Here is a 22887-nt window from a genome sequence, read left to right on the forward strand (position 1 = left end):
GCCACACTGGGACAGAGGCCTCCGTGGCTGCACCGCTCAGATGGCGGGCCACACCCCTAGCCCACGTGCTTGTGGAACGTGCAGGCTCCCCATTTCCATAAGCCCTACTTTATTTGTTTTTAAACTTTTGTTTTGTGTTGGAGTCTAGCCGATTAACAATGCTATGATAGTTTCAGGTGCACGGCAAAGGGACTCAGCCATACACATACATGGATCCCTTCTCCCCAAAACTCCTCTCCCATCAGGCTGCCACATGACACTGAGCAGAGTTGCCGGTGCTATAGAATAAGAACTTGTTCGTTATCCACTTTAAAGGATACAAATGAACTTATTCACAAAACAGAAACAGACTCACAGACTTAGAGATCTAACCTATGGTTGCCAGGGGGCACGAACGGGGGGAAGGAAGAGTTAGGAAGTTTGGGGTCCACATAAAGCCCACATTTGAGAACCACTGTCTCAGGACTGTGGCAGGGAGAAGGGCCCCAGTTCTCCTCCCCCTGGTGTGCAGAGGCCCCAAGATGCCCTTTGCCTTTCACAGCTGGCATCCTACAGAGTGATGGCAGTTCTGACCCCTGATCCCCTCCCGAAAGAGAAACTTTCAGCTCTAGCCAAAAGGGGGCACAGTTTGTCACACCTTTCCCCTCAGGATGCACCTGAGAAGCTGGCCGGGGCGTTGGGGGGGGGGGCGGCCTGTTGAAGGTAGTGGAGGGGCGGGAGGGCGCGTTCTCTTTCATCTGCTTGCTCACAGATTGTGGGAACTCTGAGCTGTGGAAACAGGCCTGGGCATCTCAGTGGCCCCCCAGGGAGTGGACATGGTGATGGCAAGGACGAGGGGAGACCCAGGATGCCCAGGGTGTGGTGGGAGAGCCGGGGAGGTGGATGCAGATGGCGATGGGAAAGACGTTGGAAGGAGCGCTCCGAATGGGAGGGGCACAGAGGTCGCTCTGGGCTGGACAGGGTGGGGCGGGGGGGGGGTGGCTTCCTGCTGGACGCTGGGGACAGGGTGAGACTGTGCACGGCCTCCTGCCTCTGGGTTGAGCCACCCTCTGTGCCGCCGGCACGGCCTGCAGCCCCCTGACTGTGTGTGCACATTGTACACGCAGCCCCTGATGTGCTTGCAGCCTGGCTGGGCTGCAGCTGCTCCCACAGGGTGGGGGTGTGGCAGGGGGAGGGAGGAAGGGGGATGGCGGAGGGTGGCTCAGATGACCTTGCTCAGCTCGAGGGGAGACGCCCCGGAAGCGCCCCGGCGCAGGAGGGTGCAGGAAAGGAATCAGCACTCCCTGCCCGCCTGCTGGAGCCAGCCAGGGCAGCCCCACAGCACACAGAGTGGCCTCACGTCTCAGCGCCCTGGGCAGTCCTGTTTTATTGTCCGAGCTTAGTGATTAATAGCACACTGTCCTGCCTGATGTGGGCAGCACGGTGTAGGTGCCCCACTCAGGGCTCAGACTGCGGTCACTGAGTCCGGGAGGCTTGCCCTGGGGGTGCAGAGGGTGAGGTGGCTGGCCTCTAGGGCTCCCCCGGCTCTCCTAGGGTGGGCAAACCCAGGCTCCAGCCGCCTTGCCCAGCAGGGGGCCAAGAGCTGCCCAGGACGGGGTGGAGGGCACCACCTAGTGTCCAGGCAGGAGAAGTCAGGAGGCACCCCTGCTAGAGACCGGGGTGCTGGAGGACGGGTGAGGAGCGCCTCACTTCTCCAGGCCAGAGAGGCCAGACCCCAGCTCTCCTGCTGCTCCGAATGGCAGTGAGACACTCTCTCCTGCTCACTGACCCGTTCTTGGGTGACCTGTCCTTGGCACTGGCCCATCCATGCCCCCAGCCTCAACATAGCACGTGCTTTGGAGGCTCCCCACAAGGTTCCTGGAAGCAGACCTGGTGCAGGACTGGCCTTGGGCGTCCATAGTGAGAGGCTTAGAGGTGGGTCCCCCATGGGCCAGCACAGAAAGGAGATTCCCTCCGGAAGGGACTCTCCCAGACTGGAAGGGGCTCTCCCAGACTGGAAGGCATTTTCCATGTGATCTTAGATGGGCCTTCCTTCCTCTGCCTGGAATGGCTAGAAAAATCAGCTTCCTGCTAGACAACCAAAGTTTAGAGGGCAGTAGAGAAGGAAATGGCAACCCACTCCAGTGTTCTTGCCTGGAGAATCCCAGGGATGGGGGAGCCTGGTGGGCTGCCGTCTATGGGGTCTCAGAGTCGGATATGACTGAAGCGACTTAGCAGTAGTAGTAGCAGCAGAGAGACCTCAGGACCAAGAGCCAAAAGCAGGAGGCCTGCCCCTGCCTTCCAGTAGCTGCGTGTCCTCAGGCAAGTGGCCCACCCTCTCTGGGTGGCATTTGAACTCTAGGCATGCTCTGGCCTTAACAGTCTTTGGTTCTGACATATGGACCCAAGGAAGGGTTTGGAGTTCTGTCAGTGTGGCGGGGCTGGGGCCACACCCACGGGTCCCTGGGGCTGGGAGTGGGTGCCTGGCTGGGAGTTGTGCCACATGACTAGGGAGAACCTAATTTTGGGGTGCCTGGGAGCGCCTGAGACCAGGTCGGGGTACAGTGGTCCTTGGATCCTGGGTAGTGGAAGTGCAGTGGCTTCAAGAGGCCACAGTTACTCTGTGAGAAAAAAGGACAATAACCCCAATCAATAGCTGCTAGCACGAAGCCAGGGCTGCTGTGAGGAACAAAGAACTGCAGAGATTACTGGAGAACATCAGGCTCTTCTCCATGGAAACTGCCGCAGGAGGAGCTTAGCATCCATCCTGTTCAGGAGGGGGTTTCCATGGCAACATCGCCTGGCTGGGCTGAATCACTGTGACAAGGGCACCTGATAGCTCTAACTGCAGACTCCTGTGCCTGGTGTGGCAGGAGCGTCACTGGAGGGAGATGGCACAGAAGGGCTTGGGGGAGGAGAGGCAGCAACACACGCTACCCGCAGTCTCTGTGCCCCTGGAGCCCTGAGATAGAGGCCCTGGATTTCTGATGCACCTAGGGAGGGTCCTGGAGGCCTGGGGGAACATCTGTGTGTGTGTGTGTGTGTGTGTGTGTGTGTGTGTTAGGTGAACAGGTGGACACAGCAGAGGGGAAATGGGAACAACCTGTGAGGAGGCAGACGGACACTCCAAGAAGAGACAGCAAGATAGCCCTAGCCTTAGCCTCCCTGTGAAGTGGGTGCCTGAAAGTGAAAGTGAAGTCGCTCAGTCGTGTCCGACTCTGCGACCCCATGGACTGTACCCTACCAGGGTCCTCTGTTGATGGGATTTACCAGGCAATAGTACTGGAGTGGATTGCCATTTCCTTCTCCAGAGGAGCGTCCCAAACCAGGGATTGAACCCTGGTTTCCTGCATTGTAGACAGACACTTTACCGTCTGAGCCACCTCAAATTTTAGAGCCGGGTGAGGGCACTGAGCCACTGACCTCATATTTACAGACAGGGAAGCACCCCCAGGCCTAGGTCTTGCTGCAGAGCCCTCCACAGGCTTGTCAGTGCCTGGCTAGAATGGGGCTCCTGACACAGGTGGAAGCAGGCTTTTTCCTGGTGGACAAGGGTGAGGGTGAGGGGAACCCTGCTAGCTGATGGGGGGCGGGCTCTGATGGGAGGAGGGAAGGGGGACAGCGGGGAAGATGCTGTCTCCTGCAGGAGAACCCAGGAGGGGCAGTCCCCGCTGCTGGACCAGGCAGGGGGAGGAAGTAGCTGCAGACCCGCTGGAGCCTCTGCAAGAGGCCTCCCCAAGCCACCACATCGGGCTCCAAAGCGCCTGGCTGGGTGGCATTTGCCCATTTCCCAAATCAAATTGAGTCTGAGCTGCTTTTGTTTCTGGGTAGCTGGAAGCAACGAGAGCTTCTGCAAAAGGAGGCTGGCTGCTCCCTCCCAGAGGGGCTTCCCTGGTGGCTCAGAGAGTAAAAGAATCTGCCTGCAATGCAGACCAGGCACCCGGGCCGTCATTCCTTTTCTGTTCCCGTGCCGCCCTCTCGTGGCGAGCTGCTGAACTGACCTTCTCCGAGATACAGTTCAGGGATCCTCAGGCCAGCGATTGGATACTGGAAGGAGAGGGCCAGGCTAGCCAAGGGCTCCTGACCAGTGCTCACAGGTCCCAGGGCCTTGGGATGTGTAGTCAGCTCACAGGCCAAGCACAGGGGTAAAAACCTTCACTTCCTGCTGAGGACCGGATCCCAAGGTTGTGGACTTGGGCCTTGAGGCCACCCTGCTCAGCAGGACACTGAGGCCCAGAAGGCAGGCTTCAGAGTCAGGTCCAGGAGGCAGCACCCCAACTCCCAGCTCTGACCTCCCCAGGCCCCAGTCCCAGGGCTCCCTCTTGGGGGGCAGCTGCTGGGCTGAGCTGATCTATCTATCCAGAGGGACAGGGTCACCCTGAGCCACACTAAGGGTAAACTGAGTCAGAATCTTGTGGTCTTACAGTGACCGCGGGGATTGGGGGGCGCCCATGAGTGGGGGTGCCCGTGGATGTGGGCAGAAGAGGCAGGCGCTCCTGGAGCTGTTCACTGAGTCCTGACAACACCCCAGTAAGGAAGACAGGAAAGCAAGCCACCTTGGCTGAAGTCACCACCGGCCAGCCAGCAGGGGACAGGATTTGAATTCGGACTGTGCGCTCCCAGCCCCATGCTCCTCACCACATAGGGGAGCCACCTCTGGACACCTGAGCTTTGAAGCGCTTGTTGCCTGTGGACCCAGAGCTGCTCTGATACCTGCTGTTATCTCTGGGGAGCTCCTGTCCCAAGGTGGGGTCACTACCTGGGCTGATGTGGCATCTGAGAGCCGGGACATTCATGCACAGTGAGTACCATGGCCACGGCAGGAGGACACGGAGAGGAGCCTGGGCCATGAGCTGTGAGGGCCACAGAGTAATACCCAGTAACATAATAATAAACTACTGATTACTTGCTACGGGACAAAGACTTTACCAAGCCCTTCTGGCACCTTGCCTCACCCGGAGGCAGGCACTGTTATCACCTCCACCTGATGGGTGAGGAAGCCGAGTCACAGGGAGGGAGAGTTACAGCAGAGCCAGGATTGACACCCAGAAGTGGACCCCTGAGATGTGTCCTCCACTCTGGGCATCACTGGCCCTTTCACCAGGGCCTGGGGAGCCTCAGAAGCAGAGACAGGCTCTCAGGAGAGTTTCATTTCTCAGGGAACCCCGTTAGCTCTGTCCCAGCACAAGCATCATCTCGGGAGCCCCTACCAGCACCTGGGGTCTGTTTAGCCAGCATCCCTGCCCTGCCTGTGCTGGAAGATGTTTTTCTGGGGTGTGCATCACTGCCTTTTGGTGACCCCGTGAGCTTCAGGGTCTTTTAGGAGCACCCTTCCTTCGGTGTCCTGGTAGCAGCCCCTGCCCCGGCAGCTAGGCAACGTGTCAGTGGAGGCAACGGAGCCGTGGGCAGCTGCCTGCAGCCTGGGGAGAAAGTGCCAATCTGGGCCCCAAGGTGCTGGGCCCCAAGTACCTGGCAGGTGGCCTGGGAGGGAGCAGGGGCATGGCCTAGTGGGCAGCAGGGGGTTAGGGAAGGCTCGGGCCATTCCGTCCCTTTCCTATGCCATCCTACTTCACAGGAAAAGCAAAGGTTCCTTCCTTCATCACCTGCACCAGCCTGGAAGACCTGGGTTTCCTGTGGTCCTGGGCTTTGGAGCAGTGATTCTCAACATCAGATCTCAGCCCCCAGAAACTGAGGACAGACCCAAGGAGGGGGCTGAGGTCACAGGAGGGAGAGCCTGGGTCATGTAACATGCCTCTGATCTTGTTGAAGCTGGATTTACCCCAAATATCACAGATGACTCTTCAGAAACTGTACCCTCCCTCTCAATTTGATGGGAATTTTTGTTTTGTGAAACAAATCAGAAGCAATGGATACAGACGGTCTATGGTGGTGACGGTGGATTTTCAAGTGGTTTTCCAGCAGCCCTAGGATGCTTTTTCCAAAAAAAAAAGACAAAGCAAAACATGGATGGAATCTTAACACATCAGCCAGGTGACAGTGGTGACAGCAAACACTGATCCTGGCCCCGCTGGGGGGGCCACCTGGCCTCCGAGAGACCCCTGCTCCCGTGAGAACCGGGAACACTCCTCGAGAGAGGTGGGGGTATTTCTAGTGCCATGGGGACAGAGGGAGGGGACATGGTCTGCACCGCCCACAACTTCAAGGGGGGGCAGCCACATGCAGACGAGCATCTCTTGCCGCGCGCTGGCAGGTGGGACAGGTGAGGCAGGTGGGGAGGCGGGCAGGCAGGGCAGCTGAGGGGTGGGGACGGCAGCGGCAGCTTACCTCCGGGTAAGACCACTCCGGGGAGTAGTCGGTCACCATGAACACCCGTCCGCTCTGCTGCAGCATCCCCAGGGTGCCCGAGGCCGAGGCGGCCGAGACCACCTCAGCGACGTGCATGTAGGCCATGGTGCCGGCCCCGCCCTCGGCGCTGCTCAGCTGCAGGCTCCCCTGCTGGGGGCTACAGCAAGGGATGCACATCTCAGCCTGGGTGAAGGGGGCACGGGCCCCATCCTCCGACTGTGAGAGTGCTGTGCCGTCCCCTGACACCAGCTGGTGCCCGTAGATGGTGCCGCCGCCCCCCTCCACGGAGATGAAGTCATTGATCAGGTCGGAGAACTGGTTGCTGAAGGAGATGTCAAAGTGGTCCAGGCTGAGCTCCATGTTGGAGGCGTTGCCCAGGCCGGGCTGGGCCACGGGGTAGAGCCCCTGCACCACATTGCCCGGGAGGAGGGGGACGCCCCCGGCACTGCGGATCACCCCGGTGGGCTCTGGCTGCAGGTAGTGCTCAGAGCTACAAGCCTGCAGCTCCCCGGACTTGATCAGGCCTTCACCCGCTTCGGCCACCTGCGAGGTCTCCATGGTGACCTCCCCTTCTGTTGCCATGGCCTGGAAATTGGCCTGAAACTGCATGAGGTGGAGGGAGGATGTGGACTCGATCCGCGTCTCCACGTGGCCGCTGCAAGAGCTGGTCTGTGATGAGGCCTCCGTTTTCACCGTGGGCATCACAAAGGTGCCCCCAGAGTCACTCAAGCTGCTGTGGGCGTTCTGCTCAATGGGGAGGGGCTTGCTGGCGTCCTGCAGGAAGAAGCTTGGGGAAGGGGTCTGGTGGACATGGGGGCTGTGGCCCGTCTGGCTGAAGCTGGACGTGTAGTCCTTGTTGGAGTCTATTGCACTGAAGTCCATTTGCTCCAGCGTGGTGCTGGGGCTCAGGCCGCCGCCTGACGGCAGGAGGCTGGAGCCGGCGGTCAGGGTGAGGGAGCTGGATGCTGTAGCCGCCGCAGACGAGGAGTAGGCATCTTTGGCCATCTGCTGCTCAAAGGAGGTGTCCTCGGTCTTGATCTCCTTGGTCAGGACGGTGGTAAAGCCGAAGCCCCTCTCCACGGGTGGCGAGTGCCGGACATTGGTGCTGACCATCTCGGCTTTCAGGCCTCCGCCCCCGTACGTCTGGCCCTGCTTTGGGTTATTGAGGAAACAATCGGGGTCAAAGTTCATGGTGGTTTCTGGAATCTTCCGGCCCCCGTCAAGGGTGGTGGAGAGGACGAGCTCTTCGGACACGTTGGTGGGCAGCATGGACAGGCTCTCCGAGCTGCCCGTGGTGGGGAAGGCGAACTTGTGGCCGTCGGAACTCACAGCCAGGACGAGGCCCTGAGAGGCGTCGGGTGAGAGGAGGTGGTGGTTGGGGCCGGCGGTGGGGGACATGGTGTACACGGCCTCGTTGGTGACCTCAGACATGAACACCGTGGCGCTCTGGGACAAACTCCCCATCACGGACGCCACCGCCATGCTGGACACGCCTGTGACCACGGGGCTGTCCACCATGTCCGGGTCGCTATTGAGCCCGCTGCTGATGGACACGGGGGAGCTCTGGGTGGTGTCGGGGACCTCCACCTGGTTGGTAGAGGAGACCTCCGTGCTGTTCTGGTGCAGCAGCACGGGCTTGGCCACCTTGCCGTTCCTCTTCTCTCGACTCGAGCCCTTGCCGTGGTGGCTGTGCTCCTGTTTGCCCTCCGACACGTCATTGTGCTGCACCTCCGCGTGGCCCCCGTACCCCCCCGCCCGCGGCTCCACCTTCGGCGAGATGATGCGGTGTTTGGCACTGTTGCACTTGTGGTGCACGCTGCTGCCCGCTCCTGTGGAGATTGCAAGCACAACACACATGCGCACACACACACAGGTACACATACATGCACACGCACCAGAGAGTCAGAGCGGGGGCTGCGGTGGGGCCCTGTCCCTGAGCGCTGGGGTCAGGCAGAGCCCAGCCTGGGAGTCCAGGCAGGCTCTTCTCCCCACCCGCCCCCGAGGCTGGCATGGGACAGACCCTCAGGGTGTCGGGCCAACTTACCCCACCTGGGTTCTCACATGCCCTCCGAAACCATCTTCCCGACCAAATAGTCTTTTCAAATAGTAATCAAAGCGCCCCAGCGCATGGTCGGGAAGTGGGGCTGGGGAGAATGTCATCCTCTAGGAAAATCCTTCCCACCCTCGGAAGCATTCACTTACTGGACTGGGCCTTGCTGGCAAGAGGGGCTCAGTCTGGGATGCTGACTGGGGCCCTCTCCCCTCCCGCTAAATTTTCCATGACTGCCCAGCAAGCCCCTCTGGGACTGAAAGCCAGAGGTTGATGGTGTGTGTGTGTGGCCGGGGCAGGGGTTGGGGGGTTGGGGAGTTGGGAGGGGGGTTGACTGGGAAGGAGATGGAAAGCAATGAACCCCCCCTGGACTAGCTCTTAGGCCCCAGGACCAAAGAGGGTTCTAGACTTCATTCCAGAGGCAGAAAGGTGTTTTGGGGCCACCACCTCCTGTTTAGCTAGCCTGAGTCTGTCCTTGGCTCTTCGTAGGGTTAGATCCTTCTAAGACCTGAGCAAGGATGGAGCCCTAGCTCTCAGTTGAGTGGCGGAAAAGAAAGAGCCTCGGGCTCTGAGCATTTTGAGCAAGCTGCTCTCAGGGCTCTACCCCCAGGCCTCCACTCCTCGGTAATTTTCATTCCATCTGATAAGGGTGATGCTGCTTTTGATGAAAGGGTGGATTCTCCCCGATCTTGTTCCAGCCTCACTAAGATTCCTAAATGCATGAAGAGTTCTCAGAGAAGCAGCATGACCCTCTAATGGAAATAGCTAATTAAGGCAGCTAGGGAGTGAAGAACTACATTCCAAAGAGCAAATACCATTATCAGAAGCAAAGACACTCGGGATGGGGGAGTGTTCTTGGAGGAGGCAGAGGTGAAAGCGAGAGGTTTAGCTTGAGCGGTCCTACTGACTCAAGGCTGACTCCCTGGAAAAGCCTCTGTTGGCCCAGTGCCCCGGGGACCTGGCTCCTGCCTCTGATGCCTGAGATCCTGAGGCCTGGAAGGCACCTGGGGCGGGTGGATGTGGACGGTAGCTCAACCCCTCGCACTCCTGACTGTGCTGCTCACAGTCCCAAAAGGAGGTGTTTATCTGGAAACTGTTTTCTCCTGCCCAAAGGGGGCTGCTCTGCCAACCTCACCAGTCCCACCAGCCCCACCAGCTTCATCAACCCCACCAGCGAACCAGCCTCACCAGCCCCACCAGCCTCACCAGCCTCACCAGCCTAGCCAGGCAGGATGAAGGAGAGTTGCCATGGGTGCTGTGGCCTGGCTCGTGGCTGACTCCCCTCCCCTCCTGGACATCACACCCACTGCCTGGGAGCGCCCCTCGCCTGCATGCCCGCTGGTGGCCTGGCTCACCTAGGCTGCCGGTGCAGAGGCAGTTGTGAGTCCGCGGCGGCGGCTTGGTCTGGTGGCTGTCGAGGATCTGCTGCACAAGCTGCTCCACCGAGAAGCCCGAGCTGCTGTTCCCATTGCTGCACGTCCACTTGATGCCGTGGACTGTGGAGAGAGAGGCGGGGGGGGCGGGTGAGGTCAGAGGCCACCTGTGCCTGGGGGAGGTCCTGGGAGGGATGGGGCCTGAGCCCTCCCGGAGTGTGGCCCTCTTTCTGCTGGCAGGCTGACTCCAAGCACCACAAAGCGATGCCTGTAGGAGGGGAGAAGGGAGGCAAGAGAGGGGGAAACCGGGCTGCTCCATCACAGCCCCTCCCCTGGGGAGCTCCGTGCCCTCCACTCCCGCCCCCCGCCCCATCTCCCATTCCTGCAGTGCCGCGCAGTGGGGAGGGATGGCCCAGAGAGTCACTTTTGGTTTTGTAAAGCTCAAGTGCATACCGTGGTTCTTCAAGGGGTCGTGGAGTGGAGGGACAGAGAATGAGGGTGTGGGGGAGGAGAGGTCCAGGAGGCTGAGGGACCTCCCTAGAGTGCAGGCTGTGGAGATGTAGAGGAGAGATGGTGGCTGGGGGGTCTGGCTCCCAGCAGGATGGACGGCCGACCCTGGTGGAAGGGGCACTCCAGCTTCCTGCTCTCACCAGACTTCTCGGCCTCAAGGGGCTGCAGATTGAGCTGGGGGAAAAGGGGATGGACCGAAGGGCCCACGTGGCCTGGACAGTGGGTGCCCACTGATGATGACCAGCCACCTGGATGACCACCCTGCAGTTTCGGCCCTGCCCTCCTCTACCCTGGACCACTGCCATCCCTGGTGTTGGAGTGGGGGCCTGGGATGGCTGAGGGTAGGCTCCCCACCTGCCTGGCAGGACGGGGCTGGAGTCTGAAATAAACGACCTGCCTGGCTGAGTGTGTGGACTGACTGAGCTTCATGCCCGCTTGCCCTGTTGTCCTTTTTAAGCTGGAGCAGACCAGGCCGAAACGCGGCTAAGCCAGAGCTGGCACGTTGGGCACGTGGCACAGCCCAGCTCTCTCTGGTGGCTCCGGGGGCCCGGGCCCAGAGGCAGTGAATTCACAGCCCCAGGCTTGGGGCTGGTACTGGGGGTTGCAGGAGGGACCCAGGTCCCTCTGAAGGGGGGATGGTGGGAGCTGATAGTCTGGGAAGAGGAGTAGGGCATCAGGGCACAGGGTCAGAGTAGGGAGAGACCAGGGGCTTTGCCAGGCAAGAACAGTTTCCTTTCTCCATTGGTTAAGCTGGTCTCACGTGAACTCCAGGCAAAGAACTATCACAACTTGCAAAGCCTTCCTTTGCTTTGTGAGGGGCATAAGGAAACACATTGGGAAAGTCTACACAGCAGGTAACTTCCCTGGTGACACAGTAAAAAATCTGCCCGCAGTACAGGAGACCTGGGTTTGATCCCTGGGTCGGGAAGATCCCCTGGAGTAGAAAATGGCAACTCACTCCAGCATGCTTGTCTGGAGAATTCCCTGGACAGAGGAGCCTGGTGGGCTACAGTCCGTGGGATCACAAAGAGTCAGACACGACTGAATGACTAACAGAGAGCAGGTGTGAGGTGGATTGGATTCAGACCTGGATTGGAGCCCAGGCTTTGGTCTCTACTTGCAGTGAGAATTTGGGCAAGTCACTAAACTTCTCTGAGCCTCAGTTTCCTCTTCTGTAAAATGGGAATACAAGAGCAGCCACCTCACAGGATGGCCTGGGGGAAACCCCGATCTCCTGCTCGGTACTCTGTGTGGCCCCCACCAAGAGTAGCTGTTGTCATCGCCGTTAACGGTGAAGCAGTGATGGCAACACGCAACACAGGGTGCCGGCCCTGCCCTGCAGGTCGGTGATGCTAGGCGCACGGGCCGGGACATCCACAGGCGGCTCAGCCTTGGAGCAGGCAGGGAGAACTCCATGGTGCTGTCCATCCCACGTCTCTGCTGCTCGTCAGCGCCTTCCTGTAGAACTTGAGTGGTTTTTCAAAGAAATCCCATGTGTGAGTGTTGTGATCCCCTGGGACTCCCTTGGGAGCACCGCTTTTCTTCTGTGTGCACCTATCCCAGGTGTTTGTCCAGCATCCTTGTGCCCCACTCCATTCTGATGAGCCTCTGGCTCCTCTGCTTCCTGCACCTTCGACAGCACTAGGGCCATGGCCCTGCGCCGGGCGGGTCCTGAATTGTGACGGGTCATTGAGACAGGGTACTGGCTAGCTCAGCTGCCTGGATTTGAAGCCATGGGTGCCTGTTCAGAACTCTTTGTGATGGTGATGTTCGGGGGTCAGGGATTTATAGCCCACCTTTCTGCAGGTGGATGGCGTCGCCCCTTGGGATCCCCTGGGAAATTCTCCAGCAGCCCCAGGAGGTTTGAGCTCCTGCTGACTCAGGGCCTCCTGCCTGGCAGAGCCCAGGCCAGAGGTTTGCAAACCCCATCATAGTCTTGGAGTGCTTTTCTCAAATAACCTCTGCCTAGAAATCCACTATGGATAATGGATTACAGTGGAAGGGGCCTGGCTCAGGTGGGAATTGGGGTCAGGGCCTGACACCCATTCCCAGGATCTCCCTTGGCTCAGGACCTTTTCCAGAATCCTCAATTTATAGATGAGAAAACAGAAGCTGGGGGACAGGGTGGGGCCCAGAGGGCAGGACTCAGGACCCCTTTCCTTGAACTGTGGTACACACAGGTGGCCTTCCAGCTCTCCGTTCCCTGCCCCAGCGTGGGGGTTCCACAGGGGGTGCTCTGGCTTGTTTCTAAAGTCCTGCAGGAGTTCCTCCCTTGCTGTCAGGACGACAGTCATAGAGCTCTGTCCTAGGCCCAGAGCCTGCAGGTTCTGCCAACCTGGGACCAGAAACATCTCCAGAGCTCCTTGCAGTGTGTTTCCTTGTGGGAGGGCTTGGAGCAGGTGCTCATTGCAAAGCCAGACCAGGTGTTCTCAGGGAAAACCTTCCATGAGTCTGAACTTGAATCTCTGGGGAGATGAGCTGGACTCAGGCAACCCCCCCTTGGCATCTGGCCACTTAGCAACTCCCTACCCAAAGCTCTGAGGTCCTGGGGCTGGGTGGCTTCACTAGTCCCCAGATGGGCAGTCACATTTGCTGGAATGTTCTGGCATTTCTGACCAGGACCCCCTGTGCTGACAACTGCCACTGAGACCAGTCTCCCCTGGCCCTCATGGGGGTGCGGCTCCCGAGTTCTCTCTGCCTCTTGCTCGTCTCCTTATGTTGTAAAGGTTATAAAATGAAAACCCAGTGAAGGGTGACAGATTGCTAGCAGAGAATTTCTGGATGCTAAATGCAAATTGCCTACTGTCTTAGCACATCCAATATGCAAATTGTCTCCCTCCCACTCCAGTGGGGGTGGGGAGAAACCCCCCTCCTTGGAGGTGGTGAGCTGTTAGTACTGAATATCAAATACTATCAAGACGGCTTTTAACATGTCACGCTCCGCTTCTCAACACGTAATGAATCAGCGGGAAAGGAGACTTCTATGGGGAAAAGAGAGCTCTGCGGAAGGAAGGTTACTACACGTGCACTGGCCCCTCCCCCTCCACCGCCCCTCCCTCTTCATAAAAGCAGCGGAAGGGAAACTGCATTGAAAGTACAGTTGGTGAATGGTAAGGTCATGACCTGGGGTGGGGGGGGGTACAGAAAGAGAAGAGGGAATTCCCCCTCCCCCCCAAGTCACCTCATGGTGGTTCTGGGCCACCTCGTGCCCTCTGCTCTCCCAAGGGGTCAGGGGTCCCTATTTGCAGACCATAGTTGGCAGCCCTTGCTGGGGCGGAGGAGGAGGCTGAGTGTTTCTTGCCGAATTCCAGGCAGAGGGGGCCCTCTATAGCCACCCATACACGAGGAGGCTGGGGTGATGCTCCCTGGCTGCTCAGATGATGTGCCCAGGAAGGCTAGGGCAGGGGGGTACCAGAGATGGGGAAGGTGGGCGTGGGTGATTCCTCACAGGCCTGCACAGGACAGGAAGTGGCCAGAGTGCCACATTGGCCAGCAGAAAGTGGGGTGTGGCAGAGCACTCCTGCAGTGTTGCCACAGTCTTGCTGCTGCCCAGAGAACCACACACTGGCTGTGCCGGGCGGCCTACAGCAGGCCCGGTGGGAGGACTGGTCTGTGAGCCGACAGCGTTGACCTGGCCTATCCACAAGGCCCATCCTAACGACCTCCTGCAGCTGGGCAGCCGCAGGAACACTAATCTGAATAATCAAAATGAAATCAATGACAACAGCATGGCGCCACGCTTTGGAGGGTATCTTCAGATGAGCAATTCACCCGAGAGGTGGCCAACCACCAGGAAGAGTGTAACTGAGATCTGGAGGCAGGGCTGGGGAAGGTGCTGGGGTGAGGCCCCCCTGCCCCTGCCAGGGGCTGGCTGTTAGACAAGCGTTATGTCTGCTCCTTCCCAATTTTTGGGCGGTGGTGGTGGAGAGCTTTGGCCAGGCAGACTTAACTTGACCCCACACTGAGCTGCCCTGTCACCCATTGTGGGCAGAAATGTGTGTCCCAAATTCTTAATTTTGAAACCTTGACCTCAAATTTGATTATATGTGGAGATAGGGCCTTTCAGGAGTTAATTAAGGTTAAATGAAGTCCCAAGGGTGGATCCTAGTCCAATAGGACTGGTGTCCTTATAAGAAGAGGAAGAGACATGGGGAGTGAGCACACGGAAGTCATGTGAGGACACAGAGGGAAGGCGGCCTTCTGTCAGCCAAGGGGAGGGGCCTCCCTGGAGACCAGCCCTGCCCACACCTTGACCTTGGACTTCTAGCCTCCAGAATATGAGAAATAGATCCCTATGGCTCAAGCCGCCCAGGCTGTGGTGCTCTGTTATGGCAGCCCCAGATGACCAATTAACACATTAAGAGTTTCCATCAGGGCTTGGGCTTTCCAGGTGGCTTGGTGGTAGAGAATCCACCTGCCAATACAGAAGCTGCAGGAGATGCAGCTTTCATCCCCTGGGTTGGGAAGATCCCCTGGAGGAGGAAATGACAACCCACTCCAGGATTCTTGCCTGGGAAATCCCATGGACAGAGGAGCCGGGAAGGCTACAGTCCACAGGGTCACAAAGAGTTGGACACAACTGATCACAACACGACTGAGTGACCCATATGCCATCAGGGCTCAGGCTGCCCCCTCCCCAGGCTCCCTGGCTAGAGTTCTACTGGCCAGGAGAGACCCACCCTGCCCTTTCTGCTGCACACATAGGGTGTGTACGTTCAAGGGGCCCTGAGATCTTTCTGAAATGCCTCCTTTTGAAACTGAGCAGGACTCTGTCGGGCTCCTGGGTTCCCCTCTGTTCCCGACTCTTTGTTTGTAGGGAGCAGACTCCAGTCTCCACGACCTTCCCTGAGTCCCAAAGGGCAGATTCAAACAGTTGCTAATCAAGGCAGGAACAGGTAAGGAATCACCTGAGACCAGAGGGGAGAAATCAGAGGAGCTCATCAAGAAGATCACCTGAGAGCAGCCCGGAGGGCCGCACAGACCCTGCACACAGCCTGTTGTTGTCAGCAAGCCCACCCTTGAATCAATGCTACAAGACTCCTCACCAGATCCTCCTGGGTGAGGACACACAGGTTTACAGGGCAGGAGCCCGTTGTGTCCCCCTTTCCCTGGCAAAGCAAAAAAGCTATTCTTTTCTACTTTACACCAAACTCTGTCTCTGAGGTTGGATTTGGCACCAGAGCCCAGAGGCTGAGCTTTTGACCTCACTTTTGCTGCTGCCTTTTTCTTTTTTCACTTTCTAAAAATTTACTGATTTTTAATTGGAGGATAGATGGTTAGATAGCCTCACCGACTAAATGGATATGAATTTGAGCAAACTCTGGGAGATGGTGAAGGACAGGGAAGCCTGCTGTGCTGCAGTCCATGGGGTCGCAAAGGGTCAGACAAGACTTAGTGACTGAACAACAACACAATTGCTTTACAATACTGTGGTAGTTTCGGCCATACATCACCATGAATCAGTCATTCCATCCCTCTAGGTTGTCGCAGAGCACTGGGCTTGAGCTCCCTGAATCATATAGGAAATTCCCACCAGCTATCTATTTTACACATGGTAGTGTATGTTTCGAAGGCAATGGCACCCCACTCCAGTACTCTTGCCTGGAAAATCCCATGGACGGAGGAGCCTGGTGGGCTGCAGTCCATGGGGTTGCTAAGAGTCGGACACAACTGAGTGACTTCACTTTCACTTTTCACTTTCATGCATTGGAGAAGGAAATGGCAACCCACTCCAGTGTTCTTGCCTGGAGAATCCCAGGGACGGGGGAGCCTGGTGGGCCTCTGTCTGTGCGGTCGCACAGAGTTGGACACGACTGAAGCAACTTAGCAGCAGTGTATGTTTCAATGCTACCCTCTCAATTCTTCCCACCCTCTTCTTCTGCCCCTGTGTCCACAAGTCTGTTCTGTGTTTCCACTGCTCCCCTGCAAACAGGCTCATCAGTACCATCTTTCTAGATTCCACATATATGCATTAATATACAATATTCGTTTTTCTCTTTCTGACCTACTTCACTCTGTATAATAGGCTGTAGGTTCATCCGCCTCATTGGAACTGACTCCAGTGTATTCCTTTTTATGACTAATATTCTATTGTATATATGTACCACAGCTTCTTTATCCATTCATCTGTCCATGAACATCTAAATCTTACCCTTCCATCCAGCACATGCCAGCTCAAGTGTCACCTCGCCCTGGAGGCCCTCCTGGTTACTCCAGCTCTGGTCCCCACTAGAGCCAGAGTCTGAATCATGGGGACAGGATGTTGTTGAAGGGACCTGTTCTATTCCCCCATGGTTTGAATGATTCCTGGTACACAGAAGATGCTCAGTGAACATTGGTTCTGTTCAGTTGCTCAGTCGTGTCCGACTCTTTGTGAAACCATGGACTGCAGCACGCTGGGTTTCCCTGTCCATTATCAGCTCCTGGAGCTTGCTCAGACTCATGTCCATTGAGTCGGTGATGCCATGCAACCATCTCATCCTCTGTTGTTCCCTTCTCCTCCTCCCTTCAATCTTTCCAGCTACAGAATCTTTTCCAATGAGTCAGTTCTTCGAATCAGGTGGCCAAAGTATTGGAGTTTCAGCTTCAGCATCAGTCCTTCCAAATGAATATTTGGGACTGATTTCCTTTAGGATTGACTGGTTTGATCTCCTTGCTGTCCAAGGGACTCTCAAGAGTCTTCTCCAACACCACAGTTCAAAAGCATCAATTCTTCGGCACTTAGCTTTCTTTATGGTCCAACTCTCATATCCATACATAACTACTGGAAAAAACCATAGCTTTGACTAGATGGACCTTTGTCAGCAAAGTAAAATCTCTGCTTTTCAATATGCTGTCTAGGTTTGTCATAACTTTTCTTCCAAGGAGCAAGCGTCTTTAAATTTCATGGCTGTAGTCACCATTGCAGTGATTTTGGACCCCCCCCAAAATAAAAAACAGTGAACATGGGTGGAGTGAATGAATGAATGGGTAGATTCTCAGTCACTCATACCCTCTCCAGCACTGCTCTCTTTTTGTTTTATCCATTCATTAATTCTCCCAATGAACTGGAAGCATAGCTCGCATCTCAATAATAACAACAACAAAAAAATGTTTACTGAACTTACACTACATGCCAAGCAATTTTTTAGGTTCTTTCTGTGTTAATTCCATTTTAAAAAGAAATAAATCACAGTAATATCTACCCTGGATTGAGTATCTACTGTGGACAGGGCATTGGGCAATGGTTCTCAAAGTGTGGTCCAAGCCATGGTATAATCACTTGGAAATATGACAGAATGCACATCCCCTCACTGGCCCAATGATGAATCAAAGACTCTAAGGTGGGACTCAGATCTGTGTTCTCTCATCTAGGGAAATTGATGCTGGGAATTTGAGGCTCATTGGTTGAGAGATGTAATCTCTCATCTCTCAATGACCTTTGAAGCATCATTACTGTCCCATGTTATTAATGTGAGAATCAAGACTCAAGAAAGTTATGTCACTTGCCCAAGGTCACACAGCAGATAAGTGGGGGTGGGGAGGGGTTGTAGTGGTCCGCTGAGCCATCTGCCTCCCATGGGTCTTCCCAGCCTGCATCCCTCCCAGACCAAGGAATGGCTTGGACGGTTCAGTATGGGTGGAGAAGGGAGGGCAACGCTTATCAGAAGGTCAGCCGTTCCTTCCACTGGCTTCACGTCCTAGAGAGATGGGTTCAGATTTCCTAGGGGCTGGTGAGTGTGCAGGAAACTCAGACCGCCCCTGGGGCTGGGCTAGGGGCTATTCCCTCACTGCCCACCCTGCTATCTCCTGCCCTTTCTGACTCTGGATGGGGCCGGTTTTCTCAGAAGGGCCGGTGGGCTGGGGGTGGGGAGGGGACAGAGGTTCTAAAGCCTCTGGCTCTTCCTTCAAGATCATCCTCACCTGGGACCAGGCCAGCTGGGCAGCAGGGTGGGAATGTGCAGCCCAGAGCTGACCGTGCCACCCAGGCCAGGACAGAGGAAGCCTGCCTTGGACTATCAGGGGCAGGGCAGGAAGCGGGAGGCAGGGCCTGCTGTGCACCTGCTCTTGGAAGAGAAAGGGGGAGTCTGTGCAAGGAGAACATCTCAGCACCAAGACGAAGACTGCTGGGGCTCCTGGAGGTGTGCCTGGCCTTGTTCATTGCAGCCCACTGGAATGTTGCTGCTCAGTCACTAGGTCATGTCTGACTCTTTGTGACCCCATGGACAGCAGCAGGCCAGACTTCCCTGTCCTACACCATCTCCCAGAGCTTGCTCACACTCATGTCCATTGAGTCAGTGATGTCGTCTGACCATCTCATCCTCTGTCGTCTCCTTCTCATCCTGCCCTCATTTTTTCCCAGCATCACGGTCTTTTCCAATGAGCCAGCTCTTTGCATCAGGTGGCCAAAGTACGGGAGTTTCAGCTTCAGTATCAGTCCTTCCAATGATATTCAGGGCTGATTTCCTGTAGGGTTAACTGGTTTGATCTCCTTGCTGTCTAAGGGACTCTCAAGAATCCTCTCCAGCATCACAGTTCGAATGCATCAGTTCTTCGGCACTCAGCCTTCTTTATGGTCCAGCTCTCACATCTGTACAGGACTACTAGGAAAAACCATAGCTTTGACTATACCGATCTTTGTTGATGAGTTTTCGGGAAATTTCTATGAAAGACAGGGAGCCTGAAAAAAGACTGGAATTCCACATTTCTGGAAAATGTGGGATTTATGGGGGCAGCATTTGTCTCCTTGCTTGGATTTCTCGTCACTGGGGGTGGGGTGGGGTGCAGAAGGCATCCATGGAGTCACAGGAGGGGGTGGCGGGTAGGGGTAGGGGTCCAGGGGTAGCCGTCTTGGTTGTCTGCAGAAGTCTCAAACATTTCTTCTCACTGTGGGGACCCTGGGCAGTGGTGGAAATTTCCTGAAGGGCCAGGAAAACTTGTGAGTTCAGTGCCCAGCCAGCTGTACAAAAAAGGGCTGCGATTCAGGAACGTCCAGAACCTGCGGGATTCAGGTCGGCAGGGGCCACTCTGGCCAGGGGTTCATGGGCCCCAGGGGCTGCAGCTCTTTTCCTCACATGCATGTGATCTTGGGCTGATCTTTGATTCCTCTTGGCCTCAGTTTCCTTGTCTGTAAAATTGGTGCCTCTCATGGGTTTGCCTGATGACACGTCTCTGTTCCCCACAGGACTTGAAGTCAAAAACGGGCCCCCACACCCTGGGTTCTGATTGGGCGGCATCCACAGGAGGTCTGAGCAGGACAGGGTTGATGGCTCTGAGTGAGGTGACCGTTTCTGCTCTGAAACGTCATTCCTGGAACACTTTGGAAAAGAATTAGAGAAGTACTCTGGAAGCCCCCTGACCCCACAGTGGCACTGGCACCTGGGGAGAGCAACTGCCTGCCCTCCTTTGCTCTGTGGGGCAGTAACTTCTGGAAGGATAACTGGACCTTGGGTCACCATGGCAACAACAAAGGAGGCACCTGCTGGGATGGATATTTGGCCTTCTTTACATGGGAGGAGATTGCTTGGTGCTGTGGTGAGCAGGTGACAAGTGGCATGTTGGTGACAAAGAAAATCCTCCCACCTCTTGATAGAGGCTTCTGGAGGGGACCTTTCTCCTGGCCGCCATCAACCTAGGCTCATTCAGTTCTCGCCCAGGGACTCAACTCTCCATAAAGACCCCCAGAGGCGACTGTTTAACTGCTGTCCCGACAGGTCACCTTGGAGACCAAAATGGGCACTGTGATAATTTGTCTGGACAATGGTGTCCCCTGGAGGCTCCCAGGCAACCCAGAAATGTGGTCATCCCACAGAAGAACCACGTGACAGAGGTGGGCTGGAGAGGGGCCCTCACGTGCCTCTCGGGGCCTGAATGAGCCCGTTCAGATGTCTCCCAGTTGTTGACACTAGAAGGCTGTCTCTATGGCAACAAGGTCAATGGGAAATGGCAGCCACGTTGGTTTAATTTTCACTGTATTCTTGTTGACAGGAATAAAGGCCCAGCTTCTGATTTCTTGGTTCAACTGGATAAAATTTTCATTAGATTTAACTTCTCATATCCAGACACCCACATACGATTCAATTTGGCCATCTCACCCTCAACTCTCATTCTCCTATGGGCCCTGAGGACAACATTTTCAGAAATCTCATCTTGAGAGGTGTGGAGGCTGAGCAGGGCAGGGACTGAATGGCATATGTGTGTGGGGACACGTGGGCTGTGTCCCAAGTGAGCTTGTAATTCCTGGTTGTGAATGTCTGGGGACGTGGGGCACAAGATCCACCCCCCCAACCTTTTACCATCTTCTACCAGGAGGCATCGGCTGTGTTCTGATAGTGAACAAGTACAGGGAAAGGCAGAGGGGTCTGGGGACTTCTTCCAGGTGGGAGGGACCTCGGGTGGGGAGTAGGGAGCTGGTTTGGGTTGCTCAGGCATCACAGCAGGAGATTCAAGCCACGGGGAAATGGAGCTTCCTCTACATCCGCACTTGACCTCACAGGCAATCTCCTAGGGACTGTGCGGCATTAAAAAATGGCCTTGGCTGAGTGTTTCTGCGCTGGCCCGGCTAACTGGGCCAAGGATATGCATCGCGGAGGATTCAAGGCTCGGAGAATCTCCTGGCTTGCTGAGTGGCATTGTTGCCGAGGCGGGGAATTCTTCGTGCTATAGTGACAGCGTGAATGCCCTTGAGGCTCTCTGATTGTCTAGTGATGTCGAATGGAAGTCCTATTTGGCAAGGGAAGAGGAAGCTTGAGATTTCCTCCTTCACCTGGGAACCACGTGAGCTCTGAATCTTCTTCTCTTTGGGGCTCAACGGCATGGTCTTCTCCCAGGTTCTGCCCAGGGGCAGAGGTGATGGGAGGGACCAGCTGTCCACCAGCCCCCCCGGGCCACTAGCAGTGGGGGCAGGGACCAAGTGGCCTTCTGCATGGTTTCCTTCTTTCTTTAGGGAGACCCTGGGTTCAGACGCCTCCTCCGTGTGCTCAGACATGGTGCCTGCAAGGAGGCAGGTGCCCTAGAAACGGGGTAGCTGGCCCTGGCTCCGAACGATGTGGGCCAGAACCTTCGATCTTTAAAGGGAAACTGAAAATCTGGGGACTAAAAGGCTGGCAACAAATTCCAAGTAGAAAAAAAAATCAACCCCCAGCTAGAGCAGGGCTGTGCCAGCTCTAGGAGGCAGTCAGGCACATCCCAGCACCACCTCAGAGAGGTCCCCATCAAAGCTCGTGGAATCAGTGGGTGGTGGAGTTGGAATGGGGGAATTCTGTAAAAGCAGGGGGTGCATGGCGCCCAAGTGGCCTTGAAAGGCAAGTAGCCAGGGAGAGACAGGAAATCAAAAGAGCCATTTCTCTTAGTGCTCCAGTCTGGGGGCCAAATCAGCTAAATAAAATTTAGTCTGAGGGAGAATGGCATATTTGCAAAACCACCTGGATCCTCCCAACAGAGCAGAAAAAGAAAGTAAGCCCGTTTTAAAATCAGCCTATCCTATTAAGTGAAGTAAGCCAGACAGAGAAAGACAAATATCATATGGCATAGCTTATCTGTGGAATCTTAAAAAGAAAAGATACAAATGAACTTATTTACAAAACAGATTCACAGACACAGAAAACAAACTTATGGTTACCAGTTGTTCTTTAGTTGCTAAGTCGTATCCAACTCTTTTGCAGCCCCATGGACTGTAGCCCACCAGGCTACTCTGTCCATGGAATTTGCTGGGCAAGAATACCACGGGTTGCCATTTCCTTCTCCAGGGGATCTTCCCCACCCAGGGATCAAACTTGTGCCTTGGCAGGGGGATTCTTTACCACTGAGCCACCTGGGAAGCCAATGGTTACCAAAGGGAGGGATAAATTAGGAGTTTGGCGATTAACATATACATACTGCTATGTATAATAGCACAATTTACTCAGTATTTTGTAATAATTAGTAATGCAAAAGAATGTGAAATACACACACACACACACTTATGTAACTATATCTACTGTCATTGTTCAGTCACTTAGCCGTGTCTTAGTCTTTGTGACCCCACAGACAGGCTCCTCTGTCCTTCACTATCTCCTGGAGTTTGCTCAAATTCACGCCCACTGAGTTGGTGATGATATCTATATATTTATTTGTGTGTGTGTTTAGTTTCTCAGTCATGTCCGACTCTTGGTGACCCCATGGACTGTAGCCTGCCAGGCTCATCTGTCCATGGGATTCTCCAGGCAAGAGTACTGGAGTAGGTAGCCATTCCTTTCTCCAGGGGATCTTCCTGACCCAGGGGTCAAACCCTGGTCTCCTGCATTGCAGGCAGATTCTTTACTATCTGAGCAACTAGAGAAGCCCCTATATCCAAAGCCACTGGGGAAGATATCAGTGTTGCTGCTGCTGAGTCACTTCAGTCATGTCCAACTCTGTGTGACCCTACGGACTGCAGCCTGCCAGGCTCCTCTGTCCATGGAATTCTCTAGGAAGGAGTACTAGAGTGGGTTGCCATGTCTTCCTTCAGGGAATCTTCCCGACCCAGGGATCAAACCCAGATCTCCTGCATTGCAGACAGATTCGTTACTACTGAGCCACCACAGGAGCTGAAAGATATCTATATCTGTTATATATATACATCTCCATCTAAGTCACTGTGGTCCAATACTTTGACCACCTGACGTAAAAAACTGACTCATTGGAAAAGACCCTGATGCTGGGAAAGATTGA

The 22887-nt window shown here is 55.6% G+C and overlaps 1 protein-coding gene across 1 annotated transcript in view; it reads right to left on the bottom strand.

Annotated features, from left to right (window-relative positions):
* The window catches only part of CAMTA1 (calmodulin binding transcription activator 1), a 947832-nt gene that overhangs the window by 88767 nt on the left and 836178 nt on the right, over positions 1 to 22887 (bottom strand). Inside the window, exons 8-9 of the mRNA XM_068985655.1 lie at positions 9691 to 9831; positions 6265 to 8114 (exon numbers count right to left, since the gene is read on the bottom strand). Of these exons, the coding sequence (XP_068841756.1) occupies positions 6265 to 8114; positions 9691 to 9831 (1991 nt within the window). The remainder of the gene's footprint in view (positions 1 to 6264; positions 8115 to 9690; positions 9832 to 22887) is intronic.

This window comes from Capricornis sumatraensis, chromosome 14 (assembly GCF_032405125.1).
Source record: "Capricornis sumatraensis isolate serow.1 chromosome 14, serow.2, whole genome shotgun sequence".
NCBI lineage: Eukaryota > Metazoa > Chordata > Mammalia > Artiodactyla > Bovidae > Capricornis > Capricornis sumatraensis.